The sequence below is a fragment of the Sus scrofa genome, chromosome 5 (genome assembly GCF_054392235.1).
Source record: "Sus scrofa isolate SSC_HxYL_T2T_F1_AM1 chromosome 5, Sscrofa_HxYL_maternal_Yorkshire_Landrace_v2.0, whole genome shotgun sequence".
Lineage (NCBI taxonomy): Eukaryota > Metazoa > Chordata > Mammalia > Artiodactyla > Suidae > Sus > Sus scrofa.
The window spans coordinates 68,292,094-68,315,171 of record NC_139387.1 but is presented as its reverse complement, the minus strand read 5'-3'; the positions used below and the strand labels follow the sequence as shown (position 1 = coordinate 68,315,171).

The 23,078-nt window shown below is 35.6% G+C and overlaps 1 protein-coding gene across 1 annotated transcript; it reads right to left on the bottom strand.

The window, feature by feature from the left end:
- Positions 1 to 130: 130 nt before the first annotated feature.
- Positions 131 to 19,134, bottom strand: LOC106507517 (natural killer cells antigen CD94). Its single transcript, XM_085024883.1, has 5 exons — positions 18,957 to 19,134; positions 18,312 to 18,395; positions 12,284 to 12,435; positions 9,103 to 9,209; positions 131 to 402 (listed from the first exon to the last, which is right to left on the bottom strand). Exons 1-5 carry the CDS (start codon positions 19,132 to 19,134, stop codon positions 276 to 278), a joined length of 648 nt encoding a protein of 215 aa, XP_084881009.1. The 3' UTR covers positions 131 to 275.
- Positions 19,135 to 23,078: the final 3,944 nt, after the last annotated feature.

The following is a 23,078-nucleotide window of genomic DNA, read 5'->3' as shown; positions in this document are numbered from 1 at the left end:
TTTAATTAAAGATGAAGAAATACAAACTTAAAATATTTACTCTATTAAAAGACTGCTTCACATTCTCTGATTTATTGATTCTTGAAATTTCCAAAAAACTAAACTTAATTTTTGAATTCATAAATTTACTAAATATTAAACCTCCTGTTTATCTTTTCTCAGGGATGTCTGAGAGTTCATAGTCCTTCATAAATCATGCACAGTTGAGTAATATAGGTTTTTCCTAATATCTATTTAAGAACTAAAATATTAAGACTTCGATCATAGAAATTCTTTTAATTATTAAGGCAAGTAAACACCTTTTCACATATGTAACGAAACTCTCTACTGCAAATATCAGGAGTAATATTTGGTGACTTGAGGGATCCACATTTTGCATCAGATGTACTCTCTTGGAAATTCCTGTGTCAGAGAACATGTTTATTTTAGGAAGTCATTCCTTAGGCAAAAATTAATTATCACAAATTCAAAACATGTGTAATTATCTCAATGGATATATAAATCTTTTGATAGACTTAGCTGTAAAATTATAAAGTGTAATTATGTCTAAAACTATAGAAATATCACCAGCGGTTAATTATAGATAGGTAGAAAGGGTAGTATAGAATGGGATGTATAAATAGATTAGATATGTAAGTTTGAAAAATTCTTCTGAGACTTCTGAAAATTCTGGAAAGTGATTAAATATAATAAATTTATTATGTGGTACAGTGTAACTAGATATAAAAAATATTTCCAGTTGCCTATGAGACTAATGCAGAGAACATGTGATTCCAATGCTATCCTCACTTTGAACACAGAAGGTGCTTATTTGCATTTAAAATGAGAGAATAGGTTTTGGAATCAAGATAGCAAAGTAGGAAGATCCTAAGCTCATCTCCTCCCATGGACACAACAAAACTACCTATGGAACAACCATCTCTGAGAACAACCTGGAGTAATTAGAGCAGATTTTCTAAAACTAAGGATATAAATAAAAGGACATATCAAGGCAGGTAGGAGGGACAGAGATGCTGAAAGTCAGAACTCACACTTCTAGTGCCATGACTCACAACCAGGGAAGTCATCTCTGAGGGGAGGAATTCAGCCCCCAGGGACCTGCTCTGGCAAGCTAAGCCCCTGTAAAATCTGGTTTTGAAAACCAGTGGGATTTAAGTCCCGGAGACTATGGGAAACCAAGACTTGTTTCTCAAATTCCTCACATACAAACTCACTCGCTTCAATTACCAGCACAGACACAGGAGCTTGGAAAGCACCTGTGTCACTGACTGATTTTAGGTCATGTGCTAAAGGGGCAAGGATCTGGTGGAACTTTCTCCAGGGACAGAAGCACAAGGCCACACTGTTATTTCTTATTCTCCTTCTATTTAGCTAACTTGACACTGATGGTTACCATTTCTGCCACGCCCCATCAACCTAGCTAATGACTGCATCTCACCTTAGTATTTCCCTGAAACCAGACCATCCCAACCTGCCTACAATGGCAGACCCCTCTACGCCACCTGGTGGATGGCCCCAGCCAAAAGTAGCTCCCCTCCAAAGTAGTTCCCACTCTCCCCCCCAATGCAGCAGGTGGTCCTAGTCAACACTGGCACCCCTTGAAAGTGACTCTGGGGAGCATGTCCCACCCCACCTGGAGGGTTGATCTGGCTGGCACCAGCCCAATTCAAAGCAGCTGTTGATCTAGGGGCCAGACATACAAACCAATATGCCCCTAGCAATCACAGCCAGACTTGTAGACAGCCAGGCTGGAGGCAAGCCCTGCCCACCATTGTATCCACAGCAGTTACAGCTGGACATCATAGCCAGCTGGGCTGCAAGCCAACCTGACCTATCAGTGCACCCAGAGAAATTACAGCTCAACCACAGCATGAAGGCACTTGCAGCCCACACAAGAGATACCTCTGGAGCACCTGGTTCTGGCGACCAGAGTGGATTATGCCACTGAGCCCCTAACACATATTCCACATAAAAGGCCACTCTTGAAAGACCAGGAGACATAGCTAGTGTAGCTAATACACGGAAACAAATACAGAGTTAGACAAAAACAGGAGACAAAGGAACACCTTCTGAATAAAAGAACAACAACAAAATCTCAGAAAAAGAACTAAGCAAAATGGAGTCAATAATTTATTAAGTAAAGGGTTTAAAGTAAGTCATAAAGATGCTCGCTGAACTCTGGAAAAGAATGGATGGACTCAGGAGGACTTCAACAAAGAGACAGAAAACATAAAAAGAACCAATCAGAACAGAAAACTAAATAACGGAAATAAAAAATACACTAGAGGGAATCAAGAGCAGATTAGAAGGTGTAGGAAAATAATTGCCAATCTAAAAGGCATAGTAGTGGAAATCACCCAATCAAAACAGCAAAACAGAAAAAAATTTAAATGAAGACAATTTAAGGGACTCTAGGACTATGTCAGGTGTACTAACATTCATATTACAGGGGTCCCAGAGAGAGAAGAGGAGAGAAAGGAACAGAAAAACTATTTGAATACATAATGGCTAAAAACTTCCATCCAAGTCCGAGAATCACAGAGAGTCACAAACAAGACAAACCCAAAGAGACTCAGACTAAGACATAATTAAAAGGCAAAAGTTAAAGAGAGAATGCCAAAGGCGGTAAGAGAAAAAAAAAAAAAGTCATATACAAGGGAACTTTCATAAAGCTGTCAGTTGATTTTTTTTTTTGTGCAGAAACTTTGCAGGTGAGGAGTGAGTAGCATGAGATATTTAATGTGCTAAAAGGGGAAAAACCTACAATCTAGGACACTCAACTCAACAAGGTAATCATTCAGAACTGAAGGAGAAATAAAAAACTTCTCAGACAAGTAAAGGTTAAATGAATTTATCACCACCAAACCAGCCTTACAAGAAAGGTTAAAGAGTCTTCTTTAAATGAAAAGGAAAAGGGCATAGCAAGAAACAAGAATATTATAAAAGAAAAATCTCACTGATAAAGGTAAACATACAGTAAAAGTAGTGGACCAGCCACCTATAAAGCTAGTATGAAGGTTGAAAGACAAAAGACAAAAGTACTAAAAGCATTTATATCTAAAATAACTACTTAAGTAATATACAGATTTAAAAGATGAAAAGTTTGATGTCAGAACTATTAAATGGGGGTAGTAAAAAGGTAAGGCTTTAGAATGTGCTTGAAATTAAATGACCGCCAACTTAAAATAGATTGCTATATATGTCAGTTGCTATCTACAAACCTCATGGTAACCACAAACCAGAAACCTGTAACAGATAAATAAAAAATGAGAAGAAAGGAATACAAACATAACACTGAAGAAAATCATTAAATCACAAGGGAGGTGAACAAGAAAAGGAGAAAGGAACAGAGAATAACAGCAAAAACAACCAGAAAGTGATCAATGAAATGGCAAGATGTATTTATGTATCAATAATTACTTAAATGTAATTGGACTAACAGCTCCAATCTAAGGTCATGGGTGGCCAAATGAATAAAAGGACAAGACCCACATCCATGGTGCCTACAAGAGACTCACTTCAGACCTAAAGATACACAGACTAGAAGTAAGGGGATGAAAAAATATATCTCATGTAAATAGAGATGAAACTGGCATAGCAATACTTATATCAGATAAACTAGACTTTGAAACAGACTGTAATGAAAGAGAAAGAAAGACAGTAAATAATGATAAAAGGAATGACCCAACAAGAGGACACAACACTTGTAAATATATATGCACCCATCATAGGAACACCTAAGTACAGAGGGCAAATATTAAGAGACATAAAGAGAGATATTGACAGTAATGTAATAATAGTAGTGGACTTCAACACCTGATTTATATAAGTGGACAGATCCTATAGACAGCAAATAAATAAGGAAGTGCAAGCCATAAACCACAAATTATATCCCAAAACAGAGAATACACACTTTTCAAGTGCACATGGAAATTTTTTTTTTTTTTTTTTTTGTCCTTTTGCCATTTCTTGGGCCGCTCCCATGGCATGTGGAGGTTCCCAGGTTAGGGGTCGAATTGGAGCTGTAGCTGCTGGCCTACTCCAGAGCCACAGCAATGCAGGATCCAAGCCGTGTCTGCAACCTACACCACAGCTCACAGCAACACCAGATCCTTAACCTACTGAGCAAGGCCAGGGATCGAACCCGCAACCTCATGGTTTCTAGTCAGATTCGTTAACCACTGAGCCATGAAGGGAACTCCCTGAAACATTTTTCAGGATAGAACAGATACTAGGCCACACAATAAGTATCAATAAATTTAAGATTGAAATCATATCAAGAAAACAAGGTGGTTCAATATCCATAAATCAATCAAAATGATACACCGAATTAACAAAACAAGGGATAAAAATCACATGAGCATCTCGATAGATGCAGAAAAGGCACTTGACAAAATTCAATATCCTTTTATGATAAAAACTCTCAACCAAGTGGGGTCTTCTAAAATAAGGAAAAAGACATGGATGCCCACTATGACCACTCTTCTGTAGTATAATATTGAAAGTCTAAGCCACAGAACTCAGAGGCATTAACAAGGAAAATGTTAAAAGCATCTAGATTGGAAAAGAAGAACTGCCACTATGTGATGCTATATGTAGAAAACCCTAAAGACTCCACAAAAGAACTCTTAGAACTAATAAATGAGTTCAGTAATCTTTCAAGATACAAAATTAATATACACAAATCTGTTTTGTATCTGTACACTAATTGCAATCTATCATAAAGAGAAATTAAGAAGACTCCCATTTACATCAAAAAAGAGTAAAATATCTAGGAATAAACTTAACCAAGAAGGTAAAAGACATTAACACTGAAAACTATAAGGCACTTATGAAAGAAACTGAAAGTAACATAAACAGATGAAAAGATGTACTGTGTTCATAAATTGGAAGAACTGCTATTGTTAAAATGTCCATACAACCCAAAGCAACCTGCAGATTCAATGCAATTGCGATTAAAATACCAATGGAATTTTTCACAGAACTAGAACAAACAATTCTAAAATTGGTGTGGAATCCCAACAGAGCCCCTCCAAAGCTAAAACAATCTTAAGAGAAAAGAACAAAACTAGAGGTAGCACACACCCTATTTCAAATATATTACAAAACTATAGTAATAAAAATTATATGGTATTGGCATAAAAACAGACACATAGATCAATGGAGCAACATAGAAAGCCTGGAAATAACCACAGTTATATTGCCAATTAATTAATGACAAAGAAGCCAAGGGTATACAGTGGGGAAAAAAACAGTCTTGTCAATAAATATGTTGGGAAAACTGGGCAACTACATGCAAAACAATGAAAATGAACTCACACTATATACCAAAATAAACTCAAAATAGATTGAAGACTTAAATGTAAGACCTGAAAACATAAAACTCCTAGAAGAAAACATAGGTCATTGGTCTCAGCAATGTTTTTTTAGCCCTGTCTCCTCAGGCAAGGGTAACAAAAGCAAAAATAAACAAACCAGACTATGTCAGAGTAAAAGCATTTGCACAGTGACAGAAAAAGGCAACCTTCTGAATGGGGAGAAGATATATGCAAATGATATATCTGATACAGAGTTAATATCCAAAATATATAAACTCATACAACTCAATATCAAAAAAAATTCTATTGATAAATGGGCAAAGGACCTGAATAGACATTTTTCCAAGGAAGATATACAGATGGCCAACAGACACATGAATCTATGTTCAATATCATTAATCCTTGGGGAAATGCAAATTAAAACTACAATGAGATGTCACTTCCTAAGCTGTTAGAATAGCTATTATTAAAAAGACGGAAAAAAACAAGTATTGGCAAGGATGCAGAGAAAAGGAAACCTTCATGCAGTGTTTGATGATAGAAATGTAAATTGGTACAACCACTGTGGAAAGCAGTATGGAGCCTCCTCAAAAAATGAAGAATATCACTAGTGATATGATCTATCTATACTAGTTCTGGGAGTTCCCATTGTAGTGCAGCGGAAACAAATCCAACTAGGAACCCTGAGGTTGTAGGTTCGATCCCTGGCCTCGCTCAGTGGATTAAGGATCTGGCATTGCCGTGAGCTGTGGTGTAGGTCGCAGACCCGCTCAGATCAGGCATTGTTGGGGCTGCGGCATAGGCTGGCAGCTATAGCTCCAATTAGACCCCTAGCGTGGGAACCTCCACGTGCAGGGGTGCAGCCCTAAAAAGACAAAAGACTGAAAAAAAAAAATACTAGTTCTGGGTATTTATCCAAAGAAAATGAAAACTAATTCCAAAAGATATGTATACCCCTATGTTTATTGCAGCATTATTTACAATATTATTTACAATTATTTACAATAGCCAAGAAATGGAAGCCTGTATTGATGAAGTGTACATCAATAAATGAAAATGGGTTAAAATAATGTGGTGTGTGTATAATATTACTCAGAATCACATAGAAAAAAAATGGTGTTTGGATAGAAAGGAGAGTGGTGGGGGGTGGCTGGTCAAAATAGATGAAGGGAGTGAAAAGGTACAAACTTCTAGTTATAAAACAAGTCACAAGGAATATAGTCAATAATATTGCAATAACTTTGTGTTGGTGATAGATGGTTACAGGACTTAATGTGGTGATCAATTCATAATGTATATAAACATCAAATTACTATGTTGTACATTGGAATTAACGTAATACAGTGTATCAACTATACTTAAAGCAAAAAGAAAGAAAGATGAGAGTGCACTTTTTCCCACTGGCCCTAATGTCTTCCATACCAAGTAAAGCATTAAAATTCTGTAAAACTGAGCAATGAAAACATGGGTTTTAAATTTTAGGGTCTAGACCACAATACACAGAAGAAAATGTAATTAAATTTTAATTTTTCTCCAAATGTTCATGAATCTAACTGATATTAAGTAATAAAATCAAGGAACAACAAAATTATCAGTGAGAAGTCACCAGCTTTTCAAATTCTGCTTATTATTTCAATGACGCTTCTTGTATCCCATGATCCTACCTGCTCTTTCATTGTTTTCCTCCTATGTTTTTACACTCTTTTCTCAGTGATGTTCTGTGGTTATCCTCACCTCCCCATTATCCTAAACATTTGAGGGCTCAGAACTTAGATTCCTGAAAGTCCACCTGCAGCCTCATTGGATTAACACTGTCTCTGCACTGATGCACGCATAGCCTTCTCATTTGAACTTGATAATCATGTACCAAAATGCCCATGTAACATCCTGTGGATAACTAAAGGTTTATTCTATTTATCTAACTTATACCTAAAATTGAATCCTGGTTATGCCCCATCAGAATTAATGGCAACACTATTCGAACAACTGCTGGCTAAAAGCCTTGGAACCACTCCGACTTCCCTGTCTCTCGCACACCTTTGAACTATAGCTAGAATCTGGCCACGTTTCACCAGACTGACTTTATCAATCTTCATCAAGCCACCATCATCTCTCACCTGGGTCACAATAGATTTCCTGAATACCTATTTATACTACCCTTCCCCCCAACACATACATACTTACACAAGCACTCATGCACACACACACACAATCTAATATCAGCAAGTGCCCAAAGTGAGTTTCTAAAACAAGAAGCCTGATTTTGTCACTCCTATGCTCAAAGCTGTCCAGTAGCTTCTCATTACCCTAGTGAAAAAAATCAAAGTCTGTGACTTCTGATGTCCCACATGCTCTCACCCTAATTACCTCTCTGATCTACTTCTCTCCCCCTCCACCTCCGCTCACTTCGCTCCAGCCTCACAGGACTCCTTGCTATTTCCCCATGCACGTTAAATTCACTCCCACGTCAGGGTTTTTACATAAAGGTGCTCTCCCATCAGGCAACCCACATAGCTTGCTCATTCAAGATATCGTACCAACATCATTTCTCAAGAAGGTTGTCCCTGATCACCCTATTTAGCACAATTAAATCCCTTCTTTTTACCTACATATGCAAAGAGGGACTTTGGAATATAGCAGAATGCATTGGAGGGCGTATCACTCCACAGTGTTTATCATCCTCTAATATGCTATGTAATTTACTTGGCATATTTGATTTATTGTCACTCATTCATGCTGCCACTATCACCCCTGCATTAAAACATAAGTTCCATAAAAGTAGGATATTTTTGCATGTTTTATGTATTACTATAGCTTTGATGGCTAAAACAGTACATGATGGGTTGTGGGTAATCAATACATCATGTTAAATGGTCTTTTTATACTGTCCCCCATGTTATTTAGCTGTAATGATGAGGTAATTTTTCTTTATTTTCTTTTTCTTTTTTTCTTTTTTTTTTTTTTTTTTTTTTTTTTGGTCTTTGCCTTTTCTAGGGCCGCTCCCATGGCATATGGAGGTTCCCAGGCTAGGGGTCGAATCAGAGCCGCTGCCAGCCACAGCCACAGCCACAGCAACGCGGGATCCGAGCTGCGTCTGCGACCTACATCACAGCTCACGGCAACGCCGAATCCTTAACGAACTGAGCAAGGCCAGGGATCGAACCCGCAACCTCATGGGTCCTAGTCGGATTCGTTAACCACTGCACCATGACGGGAATTCCAATTTTTCTTTATTTTCTAAACTGGTTTCCCAGACATCAACCAACAAATCTATGCTGAGAAAGGATTACCAGGAATTTTGTGGATTTATGAAAAATAATGGCATGAAAGATATTAATTAGCACATTAGTGATTCAAGATTACAAAATCATTTATTTAGAGGTGGATTTTTTTTTAACTTTTTAAATGATACCAAATAATTGGCTATAAATTTCTTTGAGAGGATGGGCTAAGTTTACATACAACTTTTCTTTCCCCATTTTATTTTCACCTTTTCACCCAACCTGTAAACACAATTAGCATCAGAGAATATACAAGAGAAAAATACAAAAGCAAAATATTATTTTACTGTGTTTGGAAAAACCCTCAATTAAAGAACATGGAAAGAAATAATGTCCTCAGTTCTGATATTTGCAATTGATTGCCTATCTGAGAGAAGTGAGATCAAATGGAATGAAAGATGTTCTCTAAGTCCCCAAGGACCATTTCCTGCTCTTGACCTACAATCTATGAATTAGCTACAGAGAATAAAAGAAAGGGGGGAGAATATGAAATGAAAACTTACAGATTTTTGGAAAGCGATGAGCCATCCTGCCATTTCCAGGGGTGATTAGCTCCTTTTCTACGTAATCCAACCCAGTGATTGTAGTTTATTTTTGACTGAATGAAGAGCTGTGTGAAAATTAGAATCACTAGCATTATTCATAATATCAATGATAACACTTTACTACAGAGGACTCATAAAATACTGGACACATTTATCTTCAAATGGCTCTATGATAAATAGAATAAGGATTAATTGCTCCATCATGTGGAGAAAAAAAAATGGAAGCAGAAATGTGTCATGAATTAATCACTCAATTCTTTGTGTCTGGGTGAAAGATATCAAGGAAGGAACATGATGAACTTTTAAAAACTCCCCATGTGTAGCAGGATACATAGGTAAATATGACTGGTCTAGACCTAGAACTTCTTGTCATCAAAAGATACCTTAAAGAATGTGAAAAGACAAGGCTCAAATCTGGGGGTATTTGCAGCAATTTAGGTTAAAGAACAAATAAAATATCCCTGTAATTCAAGAAGGAAAGAAAATTATCCAATAAGAAAGGAAAAAAAAAGCAAAAATTAAGAACATATTTCAAAGAAATAAAATACATAACCAATACATATAGAAAGACAGCAAGCTCAATGGAGAGCTGAGAAATACAAATCAAAACTACAAAGAGGAGTTCCCCTCATGGTGCAGCAGAAACGAATCCGACTAGGAACCATGAGGTTGAGGGTTCAATCCGTGGCTTTGCTCAGTGGGTTAAGGAGCCGGTGTTGCTGTGAGCTGTGGTGTAGGTCGCAGATGTGGCTCAGATCTGGCATGGCTGTGGCTCTGGCGTAGGCCGGCAGCTGTAGCTCTGATCGACCCCTAGCCTGGGAACCTCCATTTGCCATGGGTGTGGCCCTAAAAAGACACACACACACAAAAAAGCCTACAAAGATATATTTACAGATATTCAACTGGCAAAAATTAATAAAAATAACACCGAGTATGTGGGATGGTAAAAACCAAAGATATTTTTTAAACTGTTGCTAAAGTTATATTGAAAAATAATTTGGATCATGTAAAATGCAGTTTCTACATACCCAGTTACCCAATGATTCCACTCCTAGGGAGATTTGTGATAAAGAAAAGATAGGGAACAGAGGAAAATCTTGCAAAAAGAAGTGTCTAGAAATATTTAATGAATAACAAAAACTAGAAACTACCCAAATTCCCGTTATCCTGACTGTGGATAAAGTATTATCTACACTATGGATTATTATATACCAGTGAAAAATGAAGAAACTATCAATTCAGATTTTAAGATAGATCCATCCATTTACTTGCATGTAAATTTTGGCAAATAAATTTTCTTCAACATTTTCCTTGTCTATAAAATGGGAACTATATTCTCTGTTTTGAAGATTTTGTACGTTGAAATAATGCATTCAAAGTGTTTGAAACATCTTTAAAATAAAAACATTGATAATTATTTGTAATAATTATTCCAGTTGGTATAATTTACTCAAATATTTTCATATGGATGCAAAAGTGAAGTAATAAATTAATACTCTTTCCTAAAAGCAATGTCTCTGTATTTGTCTCTCTCTCTCTCACACACACAGACACAAAAACACATCAGTGTTTTTACATCATAATTAAATTGTATAAAAGGAAAATCATAATAGTTTATTTTTAATACCTGTAAAAATGTATGGGTATTATAGAAGTATGTCAAAAATATACTTTATCATTTCTAGGTCTCTGAAAAAGCACTAAAATTAAATGTCCATTAATTCTTTCATTTATGTACTTTTGCTAGATGTTAAGGACATATGCAATTGTATAAAAGTCAGTCTCTATTTTCAAATACCAGTGGACTTAAGTAACTTCTCTAATTACACTCTTATGTTGTGTAAAGCAGGAAAGATTGAAAATCCTAAGCCATTTGTGTGAAAGTACTGCTGTTCTAGGACAAACACTGGCACAGGGTTTGCATAGTGCACAGTGTGCAGTTTTAGATACTGACAGGAAAACTATCATTAAATGAGGTAACAGAGTATGAAACATAGCTTTTACTCTAATCAACATTAAAAGCTTTAAGAAATTTCAAAAGAGCTAGAATAGTTCTGGAAATATGGAGATGATCAGTGTATCAGTATAAGCAGTGTCATTGAAACTTCAAAGTCCAGAAACATCAATGGCAGGAGGAAAACTAGAGAACATTTAAAAAAAAGAATTATAAATAGAGTTCATTTTCTGATTGTAGAACAAAACATATCATTTAGAAATTGATTGATCACAACTGAGGTTTAAGTTGATCAAGGTACTTATAGTCTGTAACTGGATTTTTATATTTCTTTGACTTCCATTACTTAGTTCACTCATTTTTATAATAAAGAGTCATTCATTCATATTGTTGTTTTAAGGATATAAGAATTCCATACACAAAAAAATAAGGCTTTTAACCCATACTTCATAAGACACTAATAGAAATAACATTGCTAGGACTAAATATTATAAGTGAAGTTCAGTGCCTAAATTGCATCCTTACAAGGAAATGTACAGAATCTGCTCGATAGGATTTATACTCCCAAATCTTATAAGTAACAGCAAATGTAATATAGTTTTTCTCTTCCAGGAAAGAGAAGCTTCCTTTGTCATTCAGGATTATGAGTAAAACAAAAAATCATTTTTGAGAAATCATTCCAACTAAATTCACTCTTTATTTTTCATTCTATATTTTCCATGGCCATGAAAGTGAAAAATTCATCTTCCGTTAGAAATGCCATCCCTCCCAAATATTGATGGTGGGAGAAGAGGACTCAATACAATGACATGTTGTCTCCTGCAGACTGTTCGTACCATTGAAAGCAGTTTTTCTCTTGCCCTGTTTAATTCCGAGAGGCTAAATACTGAATAGTCTAGTGTATACTAAAATGTAACGATGCAATGCATATTGTCAGAAGACTGAAAACCATCCTACGGCATCCACACACACCAGAAAGCTATTTGTCTTGGTTTAAAAAACAGTTCTTGTAGGTCTCTGTTATACCTTCGTCCACTCTTCTGCAGGTATACCTGCACCAGTATGTATGAGTGCTTCAAACCAAACTGGCCAAATAATACTGAAGGAAAGCCGACCAATTATACTAATGTAAGACATATGAACATCTCCTGAAGCACTTCCTCAGGTTTAATAATGTAAACATACCTGCTCCTTTTGGTCATCAATCTTTATGAGACTAGAACCCAGGACTCGGCATAACTTCGCACTCTCATCCCAACTTTTCTCTTCTTTTGAAAAATAGTAACAATCTTTTCCACAGCAGAACCATTTTCCTTGACATGTGCCACAGTCTTTATCTTGAAAACAAAAACCACCATCATCCACAAGCTCAAGACCATTTAGAGACTTGTGCTTTTTGCATACTTCTTTGCTTACTTCAGACTGAATGCACAGAGAATGGATGATCTCCCTACATCCCAAAAGTCCTATGTTAGGGATAGCTCTTCTACCAAGCTCTGTAGGTAAGAGACTATCTTTGGCAGACCCAAACCCATTGTTAAGACTGAGAAATCTTGACTTCTCAAGTACAAATAAACTGCAGCTAAATGGAGCAGATCTTCCTGCAAGGAGAAACCCATCAAAGTAAATACATGGAAATAGTATTAATTCCAAGGGATCTCTATTGGGAAAAATTCAACCATAAGCACAAACTACTCAATCAAATCAATATAAAAATATATTTGGGGCTTCTTACTTTGTAAATGTCAAGTGTTCAATTACCTATAATAAATAAAATTGATGTGATGAGAAAGTGAACAAAACTAAAGGTCCTAAGAAAGTTCAATGTGAAGTATTAAAATTACATATTAAAAGGGCACAGAGGGGATAATTCCATGAAAAAAAAATCTGTCAGCTCTCAGCCTAAATATTTAGTACTTACCTATAAAAGGCTGTAAAACTGAGGGTTCTGTACCAGAAGTATTTCTTTCTTTTGTGCACTCCATATTTTTCCCCCTAGACTGAAAATCTTCAATCCACATTATAAAATTAAGATCATGAAATGCTTTAATAAATCACTTTATTATGATCTTTTACTCTAATTCTAAATAACAAAATAAATGACGTTGACTAAATTGAAAGTACAAAGAAAATGTAACATTAAAAATTTTGAAGTGTCAGAACACAATATGGGTTTTTATATAAAACCATAACTTGCTATAATTATTTTTAAAAGTGCAAAATAGTAATCAACATTTATAAAGCAAAAAATATAAACTGGAAATAGGAATATACTAACTGGATTTTATGCCATCAACTCTTCAAATAAAGATTTCAAAGTTTGTAAAATTTAGTAGTCACTATTTTATTTAGCATTCAGTATTTGCATTTAGAGTTAATCCAGAGGGATTTGGCTCTTTTTACTACAAGTTTATAATGGATTCATCGAATACACATACAAAAAGAACTCAGAGGGCTCCTTCTAATGTGCAAAAAGAAAGTTAAAAATCTCTGAGAAAAATAGAAATATCTTCCAAAAACTCATAAATAAAAAATACAAAACCATGAAGTGCATGGCTGTTTTTTTTTTCGTAGAATACAGTTAATTTACAGTGTTGTGTCAACTTCTGCTGTATGACCCAGTCCTACACATATACACATTACTTTTCTCATACTATCTTCCATCATTTTCTACCCCAAAAGACTGGACAATGCTCCCTGTGCTGTATCGTAGGATCTCATTGCTTATCCATTCTAAATATAGTAGTTTGCATCTACTAACCCCAAACCCCCCATCCAGCCCACTCACTACCCCCTCCCCGCTGGCAAGCACAAGTCTGCTCTCTGTGTCCCTGATCTGTCTCTGTTTTGCAGATAGGATAATTTGTGCTATGTTTTTGATTCTACATGCAAGTGATATCATATAGCACTTTCTCTTTACATGTATGGATATTGTTTCAAAATACATGGAGAATTTGTTACCCAATTGAGAATCTTCATTTCAAATTGTGCTATCACTCACTATCATTCAGCCAAATTCAATGTCTACTCGTAAAAACCTAACAACATCAATTGCACAGTCTATTTATGTCCTCAGTTACAGTAAATATTACTCTTGCTCTAACTTGATTTAACTCGACAATCCATGCCAGTGTTTATATTCTGCACTTGAGTTACAAGACACACCAAGACCTCTGCTTTCTAAATACTACCATTTCTGCTGACTAATCAGCTCCTTCTTCATTTCCTTTTTGTCTATCCTAGGCCACACAGTGGAGAACTAATTTGGGCAGGACTTCCAACAATCTTGTAACATAGTCTTTAGGCTCAGCTGAAAATAGCCAACTCTGAAAAATACCACTCACCATCTCATCGCCTCCACACAAGCTTCTGAAAGTCAGATGATAAAAAGTCACAAATCTCTTCAGATACAGATTAATGCTGATCAATATTTATGTTTCTCATCATCATTTTACCCTCCAATACTGCACTTTATGCATCCTGAGTTGCATCTGCTTCTCAATTCTATAGCTATTTAATCTTTTCCTAAATTATCCTAATTCTTCCTCTCAGCACATGGCCTCATCTGCTATTTCACACAGAAACAGTCGCCTTCAAACATAAGTACACCTCATCTTCTTGCTTCTCTTTTTATAAATACACAGGTATCCATCAATCTATCTCAGCAAAAAAAAAAATTGCTTCCCCCTTAACAAGTCAGAAACTCTGACCCCTAGTCTAGATTTCATGCCTACTGGATGGTCAGTAATTATGATCTCTAATTTATATCTCAGCTGAATCCTCAACATGTTTCCTTTTCATGTTTCTCTTCTCTTTCATGTGATCAAGTCACCTTTTCCACAAAAATCCCCATCTTTTCTCTTCATATCTTTTATAACAGAATCATTGCTTTGTAAACTTTAGACCCTGATTTCCAGAAAAATACTATCATTATCCTTCCTTCATGAGACACTCTCAACATTGCTTCAAGAATTTTTTCATTTAGTTTATTAATCAATTTGTCAGTTACCCCAAACCCTAGCTAGGACTTTAGCCATTACATTTATATAATTTTATATTTCATACCATTTCATCCTCCGGACCTCTTTCAAACAGTGCAACTGAATTCCACAGCAATTATTCCTTTGATATATTTTAATCTGTAATTGTATTACCTCTTTATGTATTTCCTGAATACAATTCCTAAAAGTGTGCTATTTATTTTATGTGTTTTTATCTTCTTAACCTGTTAAAAGGCATCATAGTGTGCAGAAAGTTTTGGAACTTACGGTTTTAAAATTCATATTATCTTGCTAAGTTTCATTCACATTACTGGACACCATTATAGTTCATTTGTTTTGTCAGTTATGTAAATTCCAGTTTGTGAGTAAATCATAGAGATTGCATTTACTCTCCCACTGATAGCCATCTGGGTAGTTCTGAGGTGTTTGATATTGTGAACAGTGCTGCTATTGCTATTGTGTAAATGTGTATACTTGTACATGTACATGATTTTTTTTTTTTTTTTTTTTTTTTTGCTTTTTAGGGCCGCACCCACAGCATATGGAGGTTCCCAGGGTAGGGGCTGAATTGGAGCTGTAGCTGCTGGCCTACACCACAGCCACAGCAATGTGGGATTCTTAACCCACTGAGCAAAGCCAGGGATCAAACCTGCGTCCCCATGGATACTAGTCAGATTCATTTCTGCTGCGCCCCGATGGGAACTCCTGTACGAATATTTCTGTAGGATATCTATCTATCATTAGAGTCGCTGAATCATGTTCAGCTTGGGAAGATCACACCTAATGAAGTAGTTGTATCAATTTATACATCCTTCAACAATGTATGAGAGATCTTGTGGACCCACCTACTTTAAACACTTGGTAAAGTTTTTTGTCCAGCCATCATTTAAAAAATTACTTTCAGGATGTACTGTCTCTGCTTCCTAATCTTTGAAAAACTTTTAGCCTCTGTAACCTGGATTTGACCATATCCATCATTCCACTAAATCTACTTTAGCAAACATCATTAATAGTCTCTCTCTTGACAAACTTAATAATACCTTGGGCCATTATATCACTTGAGCTTCCTGTGCTCTTTGGAACCATTAGTTATCTTTAGCCTACCCTCTATTTTGGCATACTGTTTTGGACCTCTGCTTATTTGTCTAACCAAAGCATCATTTTTTTTCACTGTTTACTCATCTTCCACCGACTTCTAAATGTTGATTTATCCTAACAATCATTCTCTTGACCCCTTCTCTTCTAACATAATCTATTCACTCTGGTTTTACAAGCTTTTACATGGTCTGACTTCTACTATCTTCTATCATGTTTTCAAATACTTGTTACATTAATCATTGAACCTGCGATTCATATCTCTAATCTAGGTATTGCTCTTGATCCCCAGACATTTAATCCTATCATACATATGCTGATGGTCTATGTCTACTTTCTAAAGCACTCTGGAGACACAACCAATCTAATTCTTTCTGGTCACCAACACTGATATGCCACAGAACCCAAATTTTTACCATTATTAAAAAACAAACACACCAAAACAAACAAACAATAGCCTAATGTTCTTGTGTTTTCTACCACATTTGCTAGAACATATTCGTCAAAGTGTTTAAGGCTGATACCAAATGGCATCACCAATTCCTTTCTCTCTTTCACCCATTCAGTCAAATGCATATCCTAGCAATTCCACATCTTAAATATTTCTCCTATGTATCACCTACACTTCATTGCTTCTTTCTCAACACTTGTTCATACAGTCCTTGTCTCTAACTCTGGTTCCTAAAACAATCTCCTATGTCATCCCTCCACTCACTTTCCAGTCTACTCACACTGACCTTTCCAGAATCCATATCTGCTCATGTGATGTGAGTTATGTTTTTCCCTCATGTAAAATATTGCCATTATTTCTGTTTTTAGGGCAAATTTAAAGTTTCTTAACATGGTACAAAAGATTTTCATGAAGTTACATACCTAGCCAAACTTATTTCTAGCCACTTTTTAAAGTTGCCCAAATATGGTAATTCTTCTAACATGTAAATCTGTCCTTTTTTCATATTACTTTCTCCTGGATGAGTCTTCTCTTCTCTAACCTTTCTAATGAGTTCCTATCTGCCCCCTGCATGTTGTCAATTATTATCTCCTAAAGGAGTGCTTTCCTGACCTCAGCATGCTATATGCCATTAATCTGATATCTTAATGCCATTATCCTACACCAATAATATTTTATTATATTTTATTTTAAACACTAGTCCACTTAAAACTATTTTCCTTAAACTGAGTGAGCTCATTGACAGATGACATTTTTTAAATTTCTGTGTCTTTGGTGCCATATATACTTCCTGAGCCATAAAATATACTCAAAGTTTTGTGTTAAATAAGTGAATCAGGAGTTGCCTGGAAGCCTAACATTTAAGGATCCAGTATTGTCACTGCTGTGACTCAGGTCACTACTGTGGCACAAGTTTGATCCCTGGCCCGGGAACTTCTGCATGCCCTGGGCACAGTCAAAAAATACAAATGAACCAAAGAATTAATATTCATTAGGAAAAAGATATTGAAAGTAAGTGTATACAAATCTTTTAAAAATTTAAATGAACTATATAAAAACTATTAACATTTAATCACATAAAAAATAGATCATTTATTTTCCTTTGATTTAAGCAATATTACACTATGAGAAGGAATGTAATATTCAAATGAAGATTTTCCCAATTCTCTGGTCCTACGGAAAACCCCATCCTACTTGAACAATAAGTTCAAATATATATGTAAGCAGCGCTGTATCATCAGCAAAATTTTGTGCAATTACATTTAACATACTATTTTGTGTGACATAAAAACTAAGTGATAGCAAGGTAAAACTGTCATCAACATTATTGTCAACAGCATCATGATTCCCAACATTTTTGTGTATGTGTCCACACCCAAGGCATAAGGAATTTCCAGGTCAGGGATTCAATCCAAGCCACAACTGCAACCTACACCACAAATGTGGCAATGCCAGATCCTTAACTCACTGTGTGTGTCGGTTGGGGGATCAAACCTGGGCCAACACAGAGACAACACCAGAGTTTAACCTGCTGCACTAGAGCAGGAACACCGAGATTCCCAACATTTCTATAGAACTTTATATATGTAGAAGTTCAGTAGCTATCCTATCTCATTTTTCATCCTGGCTCGTTGTTCTCGAAGAAATGTATATATCTGATACTTACATGTATATCCTAAGACTGTGGTTGTCAGTAGGAGAAAAAAGCATACAATTCCCAGGACTATTGCAATAGTATGCCATGGAAAGTCTGTATAGAATAAATAAGCACAATATATATAATAAGCATCAAGTGTAGAAACACCCACAGAATTAGAACAAAATGTAAATTTGTTCTGGAGTTTAAAATTAACATCACTTGGAGTTCCTGTCGTGGCACAGTGGAAACGAATCCGACTAGGAACCATATGAGGTTGCGGGTTTGGTCTGTGGCCTCGCTCGGTGGGTTAAGGATCCCACGTTGCCGTGAGCTGTGGTGTAGGCCGGCAGCTGTAGCTCCAATTAGATCCCTAGCCTGGGAACCTGCATATGTAGTGGATGCAGCCCTAAAAAGACAAAAAAGACCAAAAAAAAAAAATAAAAATAAAAAACCAAAAAAAAAAATAAAAAAATAAAAATAAATAAAATTAACATCACTATTCACTGAGACCACAAATCTCATTGAATAGTACATTTAAATATACTCATCAGTACATAAAGAACCAGGTATATAATATCAAATATACATGGACACAATTATCAGGATATCATTTTCTTTTTACTTAATGGTATATTTTCAGAAAACAGGAAAACAAGCTGAAAAAATATTTACTTCTCCTTCTGTTAGTTCGATGCCTTTTTTCCTTCCATTGCTTTTCAAACAGGACTTTGGGTTCCATGTAGATCACTTTCTCCTTGTTCATATCTGAAGGGTGGAGGCAAAGAATACAACAAGAATCCTTGGCAATGTTGAATAAGCCATAATTAATAACACTGAAAAATGGCCACATTCATCATGACATAATAAAGAGAGCTAATGAATGATAAATATCGTCATCTGAAAGAAGTGATTTAAAGCGATTATTTATCTGAAAATATCAGGAAAAGATAGTTTTAAAACTTCTCATTGTGTTGACACAACAAAGGTTCCACACCATGAAATGATAATCCATTACAGTTCATGGACCTGTCATGTTAAGCTTTTACTGTTTTTAAAATAACTGAATTCATTGTGAAAGTTTAGGAATTAGTATATGTCATACTAACAGAAAAATCTAGATTGAGAGCTTCTCCTGAGAATTTGTACTGGGTCTCTTATGGCTTGTGTTATGCCCAAATGACAACTATACTCTGACACTGAAGAGAGTAGCATCCCTTTAGGACAGACACAGGCACTCAAATTTGACAGACTCCTCCAACTGCCATACTGTCTTCAGTCGTTCATATTATCCCATGAGCTTTATGGTCACTGGATTCCTGACTCCTCTCTTACAATCTGAGAAAAATGTAGAAAGCATGGGATTCAAGGGAAGCCAGTTTAGGAAGAAATATCAAACAGGGAAGGCTTAACTTTTAATTCTAACAACATTGCACAGTGATGATTTTATTTTCTTGATTTATAGACAAGGTAAATTGAGCCTCAAACAGTACAAATAATATTTCCAAGGCCAGACATGTAGCAAGTAATAGTATCTAGTTCAAATAAATATAGAAAATACATATTAAGATATATATTTTATATGCAATATATGCAAAAAGATATCTATTTTATATATTTATATGCATATTTAGTTCAAATATGTATATTGTATAGTTTACTTATATTTATCCAAAAATATGATCCTTCATCTACGCTTAACTTAAACAACACTTCCACAAAAAATACATAATAATATCTCTCTTCCCTAGAAATATTAATAAATAAATAATGACTAAAGTGTAGAAACATCTTCCACAAAATAAGGGGTTTTTTGACAACTCTATAAAAGAACCAGGTAATTGGTCTTTCTAAATAGATTTTATTCTTAATTCTTAAAATATCGTATTTCACCATTTACTTTATGATTTGAGGACATGAACAATCATCAAATAATGATAAAATATATAAATAGACTATCATTTGTTTCTCAATAAATATTCTTTTTTCCACAGTGTCAAATTAAAAGGCAAATATTATTTTAAGGGCATATTTTCTTAGCTCACTGATCTTTCTTTGGTTACTTTTTTTTTTAAGTATTTCTAGAAATATTTTTAAGAAGGAGGGAATCCCGGTTTTTTTTTTTTTTTTTTTGCTTTTTATGACCGCACCCGTGGCATATGGAGGTTCCTAGGTTAGGAGTCTAATCGAAGCCACAGCTGCCAACATACACCAGAGCCACAGCAATGCCAGATGCGAGCTGCATCTGCAACTTACACCACAGCTCATGGCAATGCCAGATCTTTAACCCACTGAGCTAGTCCAGGGATCAAACCCTCAACCCCATGGTTTCTAGTTGGATTCCTTTCTGTTGCACCACTACGGGAACTCCTGTTTGGTTACTTTTTATTTGAATAACTATATACCAAAATAACAAGAAAACACATTAGTGATATAAAACTGGATTTATTTTAATAGTAAAATAATCATATTATCCAACCACTAAATTTTGTCCATTGTATTTTACTTTAGAATAAGGGAATTTTTTTTTTTTTTTTGGTCTTTTTTAGGGCTGCTTCCTGCGGCATATGGAGGTTCCCAGACTAGGGATCTAATCGGACCTGTAGCTGCCAGCCTACGCCAGGGCCACAGCAGATCCGAGCCACATCTGCAACCTACACCACAGCTCATGGCAACACCAGATCCTTAACCCACTGAGCAAGGCCAGGGATCAAACCTGCAACCTCATCGTTCCTAGTCGTATTTGTTAACCACTGCGCCACAACAGGTACTCCTAGAATAAGGGAATTTAAGCTTTGCATAATTCATTGTTAGCCAGTTAGGTGGCACCCATAGAGGGGAAAGAAAAAAATAAATGCACACAGGTTTATATTACCTAAAAAAGAATTACCTATTCCCCAAAATATTTGAGGATTTTTAAAAAATTATATTCTGCATAGTAAATATTTCAACTCACTCTCCTCCATTCTTGTCTTCACCTATAGAATAAGTTAACATGAGATATTAATTAATATGGACCCCAAGTTTTTTCCTGCAACAATCTCAAACCCTCCCAAGCTTCTACAGAGCTTTCCAAATAGCTTCCCCGTAGCAAATTCTTTATCCCTTTTTGCTCAACAGTGTGACAACAGAGGCATGAGTTACATGCCCACACTGGCTGATAATACCTGTGTCTGTTCCTTGAATTTTCACCAGCCGGAGGACAAGCTTGGTCAGAAACACAGCTAAGACATCCTGGCCTTTGAACTCTGCTTTGAGACTAAGAGGGACTTGTTGAAATGTATGAGTGGCCTCAGAGAGGTGACATCAGAAAAAAGATAGCCAATGGTCAGATGGTGTTTTATATTCCCACACACAAAGTTTCCGCTGGTGTCAATATCTCATTTACTCCACACTCTGTCGGACAAGAGTTATAGAGAATCAAAATGCTAAATTTCATGGGCATGTGGTGGATCAATTCAAACCTGAACTTTAACAGTTGCCATAAAGCTTGAAAAAAGGGTCATCTCAGAATTTTTTGAGGCTAGGAAATGGTTAACAAAATAAAAAATTATAAAAATAAAAAGTGAACCGTCCATATTCTACCTGACATGAGTCATACATTTTTTTCTTTTTATAGAATGAAGGTAAACCTGCAATTGTTATATATGTGGTGTGGTAAAAATAGGTAAGTGTCAAAATGTGCATAAACAACCTATATTTTTAACAAACATCCTAAGGATATCAAATTGCCTGATAGATTACAGTAAATATAAATACATGAAATATTGGATTGACCAATTTGAATAATAGCATATTACTTATTTCTTATGTTCTCTTTAAATGTCTAAAGAAATAGACTTTCTCTTTAAGTAATAAATAGAAATTAAGACAGAAACAAAGAGACAGACTCAAAATTTTGAGTGGATTTTAATGTAGTCATTTTAAAGCATCAAAGTCAAAATCATCTGTTCTGCTGGTTGTAGCCAAAATTGTCAGAACATTTTTTACAAACTATTGTTTGTTTAATTCAATAACCGCCCCATTTAACCCTAGAAGTAGGTATTATTCAGGAATAAAACTTTGTGGGTTCCTTTTTTTCTTATCGACTGCATTGATCTGTGCACCAAAGGATCCCTGATACTTTAAAATTCTTAGAAATGTATAGGAATAACAATTGAAATCCACCTCTATGTCAGCTACACTGTTTGAAGTCTTTTCAAAAGCATTTTTCCACGGTTTGAGCTTTCATCCCTCCTTGCTCCCAAAGCAAAACTCTTTATCAATTCTAAACAATGGTGGCACATTTGAGATTTTCTAGCTTTTTATTTTTTTACAGGTTTGCCTTTGGCTTATCAATTTATTTGCTAGGAGCTAATTGATTGCTTTCAGAGAAGAGGTTTCCGACTTAAATAAAGAGAATGAGGAAAGTGTTCTAGAAATCCTCCATGCGATAGGAGTTTCTCTTCAAGGCAAACTTTAGTTTTTAGTCAAGTCTGTGAACCATGAACTTCCGGTGTAACAACTGCTTGACTGCTGTAAGGCCCAATCTATGTGTTCTATGTCAAATTCCCCCCATTTTAAATGTGTCGTTGAACAGAAATGCATTTGATACTATTTTTTTTTTTTTTTTTGCTGTGAAAAAGAATTCTTATTGGTGAAGTATAATTAAGACAGTAAATTGCTTTTGAACGCAGGTTCTGGGAAATGTATGATTTCTACAGTCTCAATGTAGTGATGTCATCCAGCAGTGTGGGGCTTTAGAGCTGGCTGCAGTTTATACTTTGTCTTCCTCTGTTGCTGCAGTGAGTGAAGGAA

Coding starts and splice junctions, on each gene's coding strand:
- LOC106507517 (XM_085024883.1), bottom strand. CDS start 19,134: ATGTGGCCATTTTTCAGTGTTATTAATTATGGCTTATTCAACATTGCC. Junction 12,436..18,311: donor CACAGTCTTAGGATATACAT/GTAAGTATCAGA, acceptor TTTGTTTTCAAG/ATAAAGACTGTGGCACATGT. Junction 403..9,102: donor TCATCGCTTTCCAAAAATCT/GTAAGTTTTCAT, acceptor TCTCTGACACAG/GAATTTCCAAGAGAGTACAT.